The sequence below is a fragment of the Rhinoraja longicauda genome, chromosome 8 (assembly GCF_053455715.1).
Source record: "Rhinoraja longicauda isolate Sanriku21f chromosome 8, sRhiLon1.1, whole genome shotgun sequence".
Taxonomy (NCBI): Eukaryota; Metazoa; Chordata; class Chondrichthyes; order Rajiformes; family Arhynchobatidae; genus Rhinoraja; species Rhinoraja longicauda.
Genome location: NC_135960.1, coordinates 15,433,112 through 15,447,243, shown reverse-complemented (window position 1 = coordinate 15,447,243; position 14,132 = coordinate 15,433,112). Strand labels below are relative to the sequence as shown.

Here is a 14,132-nt window from a genome sequence, read left to right as displayed (position 1 = left end):
GGTTAACACTTGACTGGTCTACAATTAAGGTGGATATAAAAGTCTGCATCCACTATCTTCATTATCCTCAGAAAAATAGTGAAGTTTTACATGTGTTTATCTGCAATTATTATTGAACAGATTATTGAACATTTATCTGGGGCAAAATGCTTCTTTCTTTTTCTTCTTATCTTAAATGCTACTATCATATCTGCCTCAACCATCATCCCTGGAAGCCTGTTCCAGGCACTCACTGCCCTCTGTGTTAAAAAAAAAGCTTGCCCCGCACATCTTCTTTAAACTTTGCCCCTATCACCTTAAAGTTATGCCTTCTTGTATTTGATTATTTGATTCAATATATTTTCTCCACATGAAAAACTTCAAGTATGCTGATTTGGTATTAATTTGTTGGTAAAGAAGAAATGCAACTCACTAGGACAAGTATGATGAATTTGCAGCACAATCTTCTGTTAGAAATATTGAGTTGATTTTTATGAACTTGAAATAGACCCTGAACTTGCTAGTGTTTAAAAGTGTCAACTGATTGTGCAATATTAATACCCAATGAATTTTAGATGCACGGTTATCCAAACTAACAAAGGAACACTTGTTTTCTTTCAACACTGCAGTTTGAACCAAAAACTGATGCTGGAACAAGAGAAATTGAACTCTGATTTTGAAAAGTTAAAAATGGAAGAGCAGGAAAAAAGTGTGGAGCTGCAGAAACTTGTGTAAGACATTTTTTTACCATAATCACACTTTACACCACGAGAACTGTTATTTAATAGTTACCTGTATTGTGCTTCTTCATATAACCTGCCATCTCTACTTGATATCAAGTTACCCAGAAGGTGGTTGGGTTCTCTGGATAGTCATTATTATCCATGCTGACTGTATTTTGCCTGCTCTCAATAGACGACAGTTTTTAAACACCTTGTTTGGAGAGGTGTATATGCCAAAGAAGGGGATTGAAAGCTAGAGGGTGTGATAAAGGATGAGACTGTTAAGCTCTAAGTGCAATGTAATACCTGGGGAAATACCTGCTTCTTGGGGACATATGGATATGAATATTTATATGGCGGAGATTGACAGATTCTTGATTAGTAAGAGTGTCGAGGGGTTATGGGGAGAAGGCAGGAGAATGGGGGTTGAGAGGCAAAGATAGATCAGTCATGATTGAATGGTGGAATCCACTTGATGGGCCGAATGGCCTAATTCTGCTCCTAGAACTGATGTCACGTTTGGGATAACATGAGCATCTGTGAAGGAGGTATATATATATATTTTTTTAAATCCTAATTTGATCATACATGTGATGATGCTCAGTAACGATTTGGTCATTACTTCCATCAAAAAATACTTCGTATTATCAAGGCCAAAGGTCTTAGTTCTGGTCTTCCCATGCCCTTTTCTGTTCTAGTTGTGATGCGTGATTGTCTTTACATCTTTTGCAATTAAAACTTCTTCTATCTGTCGTGCACTGTTTTGGATTGGACTTCCTGTTTGCTCAGAGGCTGACTGGTGATGCCCTCACCAGTGTGCTTGCAGTAATAGCATGATGGTTAATGGTCCTTTATAATCAATCATATTATTTGGCTTCTTGTTACTTTCGGACTGATGTCTTGTAATGTGATCTGTTTACCTCTATCTTGGTAAATTGTTAGAGATGGAGGTATGAAATTATTTTCTTTAATAGGCTGTAAATCTCAAATGAAATCTGACTCCAAATAACTTTTATGTCCTGCTTTTAGACTTCTTAATGACAAAAGAGAGCAAGCAAAACAGGACCTCAAGGGGCTGGAAGAGACAGTTGTAAGTTTCATTGTGAAACGTATTGGATTTTTAATGGACTCACTTCAGAACAAACTAGCCCCCTTCCCAATTCTGTAACTTAACTGAGGTTTATAACCATGTTTCTGTAGAATAACGATTACGCCATGTGCATGTCACATCTGTAAATCTCTGTCCACCGACGCCGATCTAATATGGAACCCACGATTCCCAGCATGTATACTGAATACAATGCAGCATGAAATCACTGTTAGCATTTGTGAGAGGAACCCTGCAATTTAAATTGCCCAGTGGTGCATTTCTCCACTTCTGCCAGTCTAACTACAATGCAATCTGTTGATAAATTGAACCATTGAGCACAGTTTACAGTAACTGGAAAGTGGGTGTCTTGAGAAGGGAAGTTTTCATTGGTGATTATCAGTAATGTCTGACCCATCACTTACCAAATTTTTTGTGATAGCAGAGTGGGGTGGGGGGTATATAAATTTTCGACATAACAGACCAAGATCCTGTTCTGCTCCGCAAATGCTGTTTGCTCCGATGTATAGTATAATCGCTTTTAATTTAAAAACGAATGGATGTTTTCTTAGATATGGCTCCAATCAAACCGTGATATTTTATTTTCACCTCCCCTCCTCACTCCACCCAAATATAGAGTTTTATTTAGCTGTATTTGCAAGTCCTTTTTTTGTTGTTTGCATTGATGTTCTTGAATTATATAGTTGTACATCTGCATAATTAATGATTGGAAGAACATGCAAGTTCACTAAATCTTTATTCTCTTAACACAGTCTGTTATTTTTTTTAAGGCAAAAGAACTCCAAACTCTCCATAACCTCAGAAAACTTTTTGTTCAGGACCTCACCACTCGGGTCAAGAAAGTAAGTTGTTTGCACTGTTGTGTGTTTTTAAAAAAATGAGATACTCTACAAGGCAATTGTGGACTTATTTGCAAAAGTTATGCTCAATGAAACGTGTTTATTTTTTAATTTTAAGCTAAAACGTTCAGAAATGGCTTTCATTCTGGTTTTGAAATAATGTGATTTGAAGGAATAGTTGTTATAAAGGTCATAAGATCATGTGATAGGAGTAGAATTAGGCCATTTGGCCCATCAAGTCGACTCTGCCATTTAATCATGGCTGATCTATCTCTTCCTCCTAACACCATTCTCCTGCCTTCTCACAATGACTCCTGTACTTATCAAAAATCTATCTATCTCTGCCTTAAAAATATCCACTGACTTGGCCTCCACAGCCTTCTGTGTCAAAGAATTCCACAGATTCACCACCCTCTGACTAAAGAAATTTCTCCTTCCTAAAAGAACATCCTTTAATTCTAAGGCTATGACCTCTGGTCCTAGACTCTCCCACTAGTGAAAACATCCTCTCCATATCCACACTATCCAAGCCTTTCACTGTTCTGTATGTTTCAAAGAGGTCCCCCGCTCTTCTAATTTTCAGCGAGTACAGGCCCAGTGCCGACAAATGCTCATCATATGTTGACCTACTCAGTCCTGCGATCATTCTTGTAAACCTCCTCGGGACCCTCTCCAGAGCCAACACATCCTTTCTCAGATATGGTGCCCAAAATTACTCACAATATTAACAGCGCCTTGTAGAGCCTCTGCATTACATCGCTGTTTTTGTATACAAGCCCTCTTGCAATAAATGCTAGCATTGAGTTTGCTTTCTTCACTACCGAGAAAGGGAGAAATGAGAATTAAGAATTAATATTATCTCTCGGTTTTCTAAAAAAGTGAGGGTGGCACAGTGGAGCAGCGGTAGAGCCTCGCAGTGCCAGAGGCCCAGGTTCGATTCTGACTACAGATGCTGTCTGTACGGAGTTTATACATTCTCCCTGTAACCAAGTGGGTTTTTTTCCAGGTGTTCCGATTTCCTCCCACACCCCAGAGATGTGCAGGTTTGTCGGTTAATTGGCTTCTGTAAATTACCCTGAGTGTGAGGACAGAACAAATGTACAGGATGATTGTTGGTCGGCGTGGACTCAGTGGGCTAAAAGGCATTTTTCCACACTGCATCTCTTTTTAAAAAAAATCTCATTTAAAATAAAAAGTGCATTGGAATTTATGATGTGGAAAATTTGTCTTTGCTTGGTTTTCGGCCTGGGTATAAGTGTAGTGGTGGCTATGTACATCTGAACTAGGAGGCCCAAATTTTGATGGCCATTAATCCTGCGATCACAGCAGAATAATTGCGTTGAAGCCCAGTTACACCCCAATAAGTGGACAGTGCTAGAGTACCCCCACATACAACTCACCAGATCATTAATCTTCTCATTAATCTTGGGAGCAAGGCAAGGGTCTCGAGATAAACAGTATAAGAAAATAACTGCAGATGCTGGTACAAATCGATTTATTGACAAAATGCTGGAGTAACTCAGCAGGTCAGGCAGCATCTCGGGAGAGAAGGAATGGGTGACGTTTCGGGTCGAGACCCTTCTTCAGTGTTTTATTGTCATATGTCCTGAAACAGAACAATCTGCAAAGAGGACAGCATCATTGGAAATTGTAACTCCTATGGAGTTGTGGAAACTGCAGGAATATACATTCTTTACAAAAAAAAATGTAAAAAATTCTCTGGTTGTAACGACTGAATATTCTCAAACAAGGCAAACCAAAAAATCTTCCTCTTTTTCGATTCATTCATTTCTGACCTTTTAAATATCCCACTTTACACATTCAGGGAACCTAATGCCAATGGAATAGCTAAACAAAGTAGGCATACAAAACTTTTGGATTGTGACAAGGGTAATTGTGACAGGTGCGATGTACATGTCAACTATATATTATAACTTTGCATTTTCTTGCATTAGTGTGAGTTTCAACAATAGCCCACATGCCACTTGCATTTGTACGTTGTCAAGATTTTGAGGTGCAAAGTACCACTTAGCGGAGCTAAGCTGAGGTTGATCAGTAAAGATTTTGGGGTGTTGCTTGTTTATTTTTGCAATTGGAAAATAAATTCCTAAACTCAACAAATTGTTTGGATTTGTAAACCATTACCTAAAAAAAACATGGAAATAAATTCATTGGCGATTTTCAAAAGGAAGGTAACCAGAGATGCTGCCTGGACTGCTGAGTTACTTAAGTTACAGGTAACTTACACTACCTGTTGCTCCACTGCGATTTCTCCTCAAGGTATGTCCACTTTGAAGAAGTTCTCCTCTCTTCGACGAGAGTTTAGCAACATGCTCTCTCACTGCTCCCCCTCTGTGATTTTGTGAATAAATACCTTCGATTTGTACCAGCATCTGCAGTTATTTTCTTACACTACTCCGGTACTTTGTGTCTGTTTTCTTTGTAAACTAGCTTCTGCAGTTTCTTGTATCCTCTATAGCCATTTTAATATTGGACTAAAGGATGGAAGTTGAAGCATTTTGGCTAGCTCCTCCAGAACCAGTCACAGTGGGCCAGGTGACCACCTCTGCATTGTACAATTTTTTCGGGGTAGAAAATTCCAACGGAACAAAATTCAACATGGGAACCCGAATATTCAACTGTTCTTGCCCAAAGTTTGTGCATTTAGAATATGCAATCATGAATAAATAGCTCCTCTATTGACTCTTATTTTCCCTTTAATTCTGCGAATGATGGAACCAAGATGGACTGTAAAATAATTCCATGACTTCTTAAATAATCAGCATTTTAAAAAAAAAATCATAAACGAAAACATTGAGCTATGATTTTCAGTGTTTCTAACCCCTCTTGCCCAAATAATATTTACTGCAAATGACTGCCAAACACATTTTATGAAGAAGGAATAACCTCAGAAATCCATTGCAGGTATACAAACTAGATGTCCCGATAATTATACTAGTCTTGATGCTAAGCATGGCGATGTGTTTCTAAATTTACCCCAGCTGCAAAGTTGGGTCAGAAGGTTGAAGTGCTCATTTTGATTGTCTCCTTCCAGTCATGTGCTTTGCAGCTGCTGCAGATTGATCGTTTTGCTTTGCATTTCCACAGAGCACTGAACTGGACTCAGATGATGGAGGGGGGAGTGCTGCACAAAAACAGAAAATATCCTTTCTTGAGAACAACCTGGAGCAGCTTACAAAGGTTCACAAGCAGGTACGAGAAGGGTATATATACAACGCTTCAAAATTGGCACCTTTTACCAATATCTAATATCAAAGCTGCCGTTTGATCAAGTAGACACTCTATTTTGCCTACACTGCATGTGCTTTTTATGTGCCAGGTTGTCAAAACATGCTGCAGTATATTTTAATTCTGCAAGTCAAAGTATTAAGCTAATTATAGCTACAAATGCCTTTTTCTTTTCGTTATTTAGAGCTATCTTCCAGAAGAGGTACTTCTTGTTTATGTCACACATAATTTGCACTTAAGGGTGGCACAGTGGTGCAGCTGGTAGAGCTGCTGCCTCACAGTACCAGAGACTCGGGTTTGATCCTGACCTCTGTTGCTGTCTGTGCAAGTTGGTTTGCACATTCTCCCTGTGAACACGTGGGTTTCCCCCAAGTGCTCCGTTTTCTTCCCACATTCCAGAGACGTGCGGGTTTGTAGATTAAGGTTTAATATAAGCCCGAGGGGCAACGTTACTGAATTTTTGTCATTGAAACCCCTTGCTTATTGTATGCTTTGCCATTCCAGGTTTTCTATTCGTTATTATTAGGGGTAATTTTAACTTTGCGAGACATTGCAACAAATGAGTGATTTTAATCTCTCTTTCATTTTTGGTTCTGTTGACTGAAATTGAGTATTGGGGTTGAAGTACATTCTGAGCTCAGACCCATTTGATACCATTAGTGGAGGTTGTGACTGACCATGGTTATCCTGTAATCTGATGTCATCCATTTCATTCTGTTTCTCTTCCAGCTGGTTCGTGACAATGCAGATCTTCGTTGTGAGCTTCCTAAGCTGGAAAAACGACTTCGGGCTACAGCTGAGAGAGTTAAGGCATTGGAGAGTGCACTGAAGGAAGCCAAGGAGAGTGCGATGAGGGAACGCAAGCGTTACCATCAGGAGGTCGACCGAATCAAGGAAGCAGTCCGGGCCAAAAACATGGCCAGACGGGCACATTCAGCTCAGATTGGTAAAGATAGAAACATAGACAATAGGTGCAGAAGTAGGCCATTCGGGCCTTTGAGCCAACACTGCCATTCAATATGATCATGGCTGATCAGAAAAAATCAGTACTTCGTTCCTGCTTTCTCCCCATATCCTTTGACTCTGTTAGCCCTTGGAGCTAAATCTAACTCTCTCTTGGAAATATCCGGTGAATTGGCCTCCACTGCCTTCTGTGGCAGAGAATTCCACAGATTCACAACGCTCTGGGTGAAAAAGTTTTTCCTCATCTCAATCCGAAATGGCCTACCCCTTATTCTTAAACTGTGACCCCTGCTTCTGGACTCTCTCAACATCGGGAACATTTTTCCTGCATCTAGCCTGTACAATCCCTTAAGAAGTTTAGATGTTTCTATCAGGACCCCTCTCATCCTTCTAAATTCCAGTGAAAATAAAGCCCAGTCGATCCATTGAGTTATTGCAGTCAGGCTATTTATGATTTGGATACAATGAACAGCAGATGTCAGTTTAACTTCGGGAAGGGTCCCAACCCAAAACGTCACCTATCCATGTTCTCCAGAGATGCTGTCTGACCTGTTGAGTTACCTCAGCGCTCCATGTCTTTCTTTGTAAACTAGCCTCTGCCGTTCCTTTACTACTCCACTGCAAAATCTCCTCAAGGTATGCCTACTTTGAAAGGCGTTAAAGCCCTCCGTTTCTTCCTCAACTGCAGAACCATCCAATTTCCCTCTAACACTCTACTCCGCCTAGCGGAGCTGGTCCTCACCCTCAACAACTTCTCCTTTGACTCCTCCCACTTCCTCCAAGGCGTAGCTATGGGCACCCGCATGGGCCCCAGCTATGCCTGCCTCTTTGTAGGGTACGTTGAACAATCCCTGTTCCAGGCATACACTGGCCCTATTCCTGAACTCTATCTCCGTTACATTGATGACTGCATCGGTGCTACCTCCTTCACCCATGCAGAACTCATGGACTTCACCAACTTCACCACCAATTTTCATCCTGCACTCAAATTTACTTGGACCATCTTTGACGCCTCCCTCCCCTTTCTTGATCTTACAGTCTCCATCACAGGAAATAGACTATTGACTGACGTCTATTACAAACCTATTGACTCCCACAACTATCACGACTACACTTCTTCCCACCCTATCATCTGCAAAGACTATCCCCTACTCCCAATTCCTCCGTCTACACTGCATCTGCGCCCAAGATGAGGTGTTCCATACCAGGACACCCGGGATGTCCTCGTTCTTTAGTAAACGGGGTTTCCCTCTCCCATCATAGATGAGGCCCTCACTCGTGTCTCCTCGGTACCCCATAGTTCCACCCTTGCTTCCCCTTCCCCTAGTCGCAACAGAGATAGAGTCCACCAAGTCCTTACCTTCCACCCCATCAGCTGTCGCATACAACGCATAATCGTCCAAAATTTCTGCCACCTCCAACGGGATCCCATCACTAGTCACATTTTCCCATCTCCACCCCTTTCCGCCTTCCGCAGAGACTGTTCCCTCCGCAACTCCCTGGTTAACTCATCCCTTCCCACCCAAACCACCCCCTCCCCAGGTACCTTCCCCTGCAACCGCAGAAGATGCAGCACCTGTCGCTCTATCTCCTCCCTTGGCTCTATCCAGGGACCCCGACAGTCCTTTCAGGTTAGGCAGAGATTCACTTGCACCTCCTCCAACCTCATCTACTGTATCCGTTGTTCAAGATGTGGAGTCTTATACATCGGCGAGACCAAACGCAGACTGGACGTTCGTTTCGCGGAAAACCTTCGCTCAGCCCGCCTGAACCTACCTGATCACTCGGTTGCTGGACACTTTAATTCTCCTTCCCATTCCCACACAGACCTTTCTGTCTTAGGTCTCCTCCATTGTCAGAGTGAGTCAAAACAAAAATTGGAGGAACAGCATCTCATATTTCGTTTGGGCAGCTTACAGCCCAGTAGTATAAATTTTGATTTCTCTCACTTCAGGTAGCCCCGGCATTCTCTCTCTCTATCCCGCCCCCCACCCAAGTCGCACCAACTTCTCATTTTCACTCTACAAACAGCTAACAGTGGCGTGTTTCCTTTATCATCGTCACTTTTTTGCATATCTTTCATTCGTTGTTCTTTATCTCTCCACATCACTGTCTATATTTGTTCCCTTATTCCTGACGAGTCTGAAGACGGGTCTCGACCAAAAACGTCACCCGTACCTCCTCCAGCTTTTTGTGTCGATCCTGCAGTAACTGATCTGTGGGCTGCAGTATTGCTCAATTGTATCCTGCTTGCTGTTAGTATGACTTGCATGAGTCCTGTGCTCCTCACACAAGATATGGTCTTAATATGCTTGACATCGTAGGGTCATGGATGTGTAGAGCTGAAACAAAGGAGAGATAGTGGAGGAAGAGACTAACATGATTAATTTTATTTTTAGGAGGCATTAAAGCAGGCAAGATAAAAAACATTTGGCATCCTGCAATGCTTTACATGTATGAGACTTCTTCGAGGTACAGGCTACATCAGACATATAGCTATAGCCAATATCTCTTTATGGATGTTAGATGCTTCAGTGGAGATCTTGGTCAAAAAAGTGATACAATGACAAGGGTCCATATAGGGATGGGATTTTGCGTTCTTTGACACAGTAAGAAGTGCAGTTGCTCTTAAGCGTTTAGTAAATTTTCAGCAAAGTTTTTTTTAATTGATTGAGAATAGTTTATCCACAGTGATACGCATTCCAGTCAAGAAATTGTTTTCATCTGAATTGACTGGGAAAAACCGGACTGGCATCAAGTTATTGGTTGCGAATGGCTGATTTTACTTCCTTTTTTGTATCGATGGGAGTAAACATGGGAATCACTGGTGTACAATTCCTTCTGTTCACCAAACAAAAGGTAGGGTCCCTCCATAATGGGCAGAGAAGAAGGTTTGTAGGAGAAATGACTTTGTTATTTGGGGGCAGCACAGTGGCACAGCAGTAGAGTAGCTGCCTTGCAGCGCCAGAGACCCGGGTTCGATCCTGACTGTGAATGTTATCCGTAAGGAGTTTGAATGTTCTCCCTATGACCGCATGCGTTTTTCTCCGGGCACTCAGGTTTCTTCCCAAACTCCAAAGACAAGCAGGTTTGTAGGTTAATTGGCTTTGGTTAAATTGTAAACTGTGTGTGTAGTGTGTGTAGGGTAGTGCAACTGGACGAGGTGATCGCTGGTCAGCATGGACTTGGTAGGCCCCAGGGCTAGTTTCCTCGCTGTATTGGGTGGCACGGTGGCGCAGCGGTAGAGTTGCTGCCTTGCAGAACCGGAGACCCGGGTTCGATCCTGACTATGAAGGTCGTCCGTAAGGAGTTTGAATGTTCTACCTGTGACCGCGTGGGTCTTATCCGGGCGCTCCGGTTTCTTTCCCACACTCCAAAGACAAACAGGTTTGTAGGTTAATTGGCTTTGGTAAAATTGTCCCTAGTGTGTGTAGGATAGTGCAACTTTATAAGGTGATCATTGGTCAGTGTGAATTTGGTGGGCCCTAGGGCCAGTTTGCACACTGTATCTCTAAAGTGAAATTTAAAGTATATTATAAATGATATAATTAATTGGACACTCTCACCTTCTTTCATTTTCAGCAAAACCTATTCGTTCCGGCCATTATCCTGCATCCTCTCCAACAGCCTTTCATGCTATCCGTGGTGGTGGAGTATCTGTGACCTCAAACCCTAGTTACTATCAGAACAAGGACAAGTAGTAAGTAGAATACAGCCTACTCCAATTTGGTAAACCTGTGGATTGAATTCAACCTTGGATGAATGGAGTTTTGATGATGTAGGACGTGCTTCTAAAAATAATGTGAATTGCATGACGTTGAAAGATTAACTTATTTTCCTGTCTATCTAAAACTAGAAACTGCCTCTGGCAATATTAGCAGATGAATGTTTAATAAATATGGACGACATATGTCTGCTACTGTGGTATAGTTACTGTAAGATAACACGTTAAAACCGGCAAGGTCCTGGTGTCACATTGGCACGCTTCACCGGTTAGCCTTGACGTTGAGACCTACTAGTAAATCCATCTACCATTGTTTTCTTTTGCTTGGAGAGAACTTATCTGCTTTCAAGTCTGTGCCAGGTGAGCTACTCCGTTATACAATTCAAGCAAGTCTACGTTTGCAATAGGATCTAGATCAGTTAGGAAGGTGGGCCAAGGAATGACAAATGGAATTTAACTCTGCCAAGTGTGAGGTGTGGCATGTCAAACCAAGGCAGAACTTGCACAATAAATGGTGGAGCCCTGGAGAGCATTTTAGAACAGAGAAATTGGGGAGTACATGTGCATAGTTCCCTAAAAGTGGTGAGTCAGATGGGCGGTAGAGTAAAGAAGGCATTTGGCATGTTTTCCTTCATTGGGAAGGGTATTGAATAAGTTGGGACATCATGGTACTACAGTCGTACAAGGTGATGTTGAGACAACGCTTGGAGTACTGTATGCAGTTCTGGTCGCCCACCTATCAGAAGGATGTCATTAAGTTGGAAGAGATTTTGCAGCATGTTACCTGAGCTTGCAGGCTTGAGTCATAGGGAAAGTTTGGATAGGATGGGACTTTCTTCTTTGGAGTGTAGGAAGCTGTGGGATGACCTTATTAAAATGTACAGGTTCATGAGTTGCATTGATCAATTGGATGTTCACAGTCTTTTAGCCAGGATATAGGATTCTAAAACTGGAGTCCTTAGGATTAAGATGAGAGGGGAGAGATTTAAGAGGAAATTCAGGGGCAACTTGTTCACTCAGAGGATAGTTGATATCTGGAATGAACTGCCAGAAGAAGCTATAGAAATGTGTACAATTGCAACTTTTAAAAGACATTTGGACAGATATGTGGATAGGCAGGGTTTAGGGTACACCAGATAAATGCAGGCAAATGTACCTAACCTGGTATGCCAACTTGGTCAGCTTGTATAAGGTGGGATGAAGGGCCTGTTTCCGTGCTGTGTGATGCTGAGTCCACCCATTGTCATGCTCGTGGCACTAATTGGTTTGATGTGAACTAGCTTTAGCTTGAAGAATGTGTCCAGTACAGGTGCTCCTCAGCTTACGACGAGGCTACGTTCGGAAACCGAAGATATCGTAAGTCAAAATGCATTCAATACACATGATCACGTGGCCGGAAGCGAGCTGCGGCTCGCTACGGGTCGCTGCCGTTTGCACCATCGCCAAGTCGAAATATCGTAAGTCGAAGCATCGTAAGCCGGGGAGCATCTGTATAGGCAATTAATTTTGGGCCTGGGAGTTATGGTTAAATGGCTGCTGTAAATTGCCCCTAGTGTGTCGGACTCTGAGGGAGTTGGGGAGAAAAAAATGTAGGATCAGAGTAGATGTGTGGATGATGTTTGGCACAGACCCAGTGGGCCAAAGGGCCTGTTTCTGTGCTTTATGATCTAACCTGTATACACACACTGAACTTTTTTCTCGTTTATTATATTGTTTATAATGTACTATGTTTACAAATTTTGTTGTGCTGCTGCAAGTAAGAATTTCATTGTTCTACCTGGGACATATGACAATAAAACACACTTGACTTGACTTGGCTCTCTTTAATTCTAACTGCTCTGGAAAATCCAGTCTCGCACAGTAACTGGAAGTTATTGGATGGCACATACATGGTAATGCCGACAATGGCCACTGGGTGGCATTTAATACATACTGCACTTGGAGAAGATAGTGTCACAAATGTATTGGGTGGAATTAGTTTAACTAAGTAATCTTAACTTTTGGCAAGCTTTCATTCTTGTGGGTTAATTCTCATTGAATACAAAAGAGTGACAATGTAGCGTTGGTCTTGTTGACCTTTTTGTCATGTCTCCCTGACAGATTTTTAAACTGGAAATTCAAATTTATCAATTCCAGACTTGGGAATGATTTTTACATGTGACGGCAGTAATATTTGGTAGGAATTTTTTTTAATGCGGTGACTTTACAAAATTTTGGTCTAGACTTTAATTGTTTAATTAGAATTTAAATGATTTGGTAGCTCAATTTGTTTGCACATGGGCCAGTTATCCCCAGCTATTATGGGATTGATTTTAAATGCCTTCTGGAGTTAGTGAGCTAGGTATTCAATTTGTCTCTTAATTGTTGCAAATGATCTTGAATGGATACGCGCAGTTTTGGCAAATTTTATAATGGACAAAACTGTACCTCCTGCGTTTCCATCACCTCGCCCACCTGAGCAGTATAACCAGAGAACAGGAGCGGTGTATCACATAGGAATTCCCTGTGCAAATGTCTTTTAAATGTTGTTATTGTACAACAATGTTTTTATTGTACAATAGTTGCAATTTCCTACCGCCCTCTGAAATTTAAATTCTCCAGTGAATTTATTTCTGTCTTGCAACTAAACTTTCAGCAAATAGTCTTTTTTATTGATGTGGAGGACAGCAATGTATTTTACTTAAACATGTAGGAAGGAACTGCAGATGCTGCTTTACACCGAAGATAAACACAATATGCTGGAGTAACTCAGCGGGACAGGCAGCATCTTTGGAGACTTAACTTAATGATTGGTGTTATACCAACAGCACTCAGGGTGGCACAGCGGTAGAGTTGCTGCCTTACAGCACTTGCAGCGCCGGAGACCAGGGTTCGATCCTGACTATGGGTTCTGTCTGTACGGCGTTTGTATGTTCTCCCCGTGACCGCGTGGGTTTTTCTCAGAGATCTTCGGTTTCCTCCCACACTCCAAAGACGTGCAGGTTTGTAGGTTAATTGGATTAGTATAAGTGTAAATTGTCCCTAGCATGTGTAGGATAATGTTAATGTGTGGGGATTGCTGGTCGGTGCGGACTCGGTGGGCCGAAGGGCCTGCTTCCACGCTGTATCTGTAAATTAAAAAACTAAGCTCTGAAAACTCATTCTCGCAGACATCAGAAGACTAGGTCTATGATGTCATTTGGTTGACTGCCTAGCAGGCTTTTCTAAACTTTGAGAATAATTTTCCTGTGAATTGTTACATGTTGAAAATGACCTCGCAATTGTGATAACTCCACAATTCAAGTAAAACCTTTCTTCTAAGTCCATCATCTAAAGTAGAACTCGGATTTAATTACAACCTTGGTCTCTTAACCAGCTATCATAGAGCTCTTTTGAAGCAATTTTTTTTTCTCTCACATACAATACTTGCTTGGGGGCTTCACCAGTTCATGGCATTTTGACAGCAAAGGTTTTTTCCCCGGAAAATAAATCATAATGACAGTGTATGATTACTGCTGTCCAAATATGCAAGATTTAGGTACGAACCAACCTGGTCACAAAATCATGCG

At 41.7% G+C, this 14,132-nt stretch overlaps 1 protein-coding gene across 1 annotated transcript in view; it reads left to right on the top strand.

Moving 5' to 3' along the window:
• Positions 1–14,132, top strand: part of kif5c (kinesin family member 5C) — a 130,869-nt gene that overhangs the window by 111,148 nt on the left and 5,589 nt on the right. The window contains exons 20-25 of the mRNA XM_078403358.1: positions 609–710; positions 1,731–1,791; positions 2,580–2,651; positions 5,757–5,861; positions 6,627–6,843; positions 10,443–10,560. Coding sequence (XP_078259484.1) covers positions 609–710; positions 1,731–1,791; positions 2,580–2,651; positions 5,757–5,861; positions 6,627–6,843; positions 10,443–10,560 — 675 coding nt within the window. The remainder of the gene's footprint in view (positions 1–608; positions 711–1,730; positions 1,792–2,579; positions 2,652–5,756; positions 5,862–6,626; positions 6,844–10,442; positions 10,561–14,132) is intronic.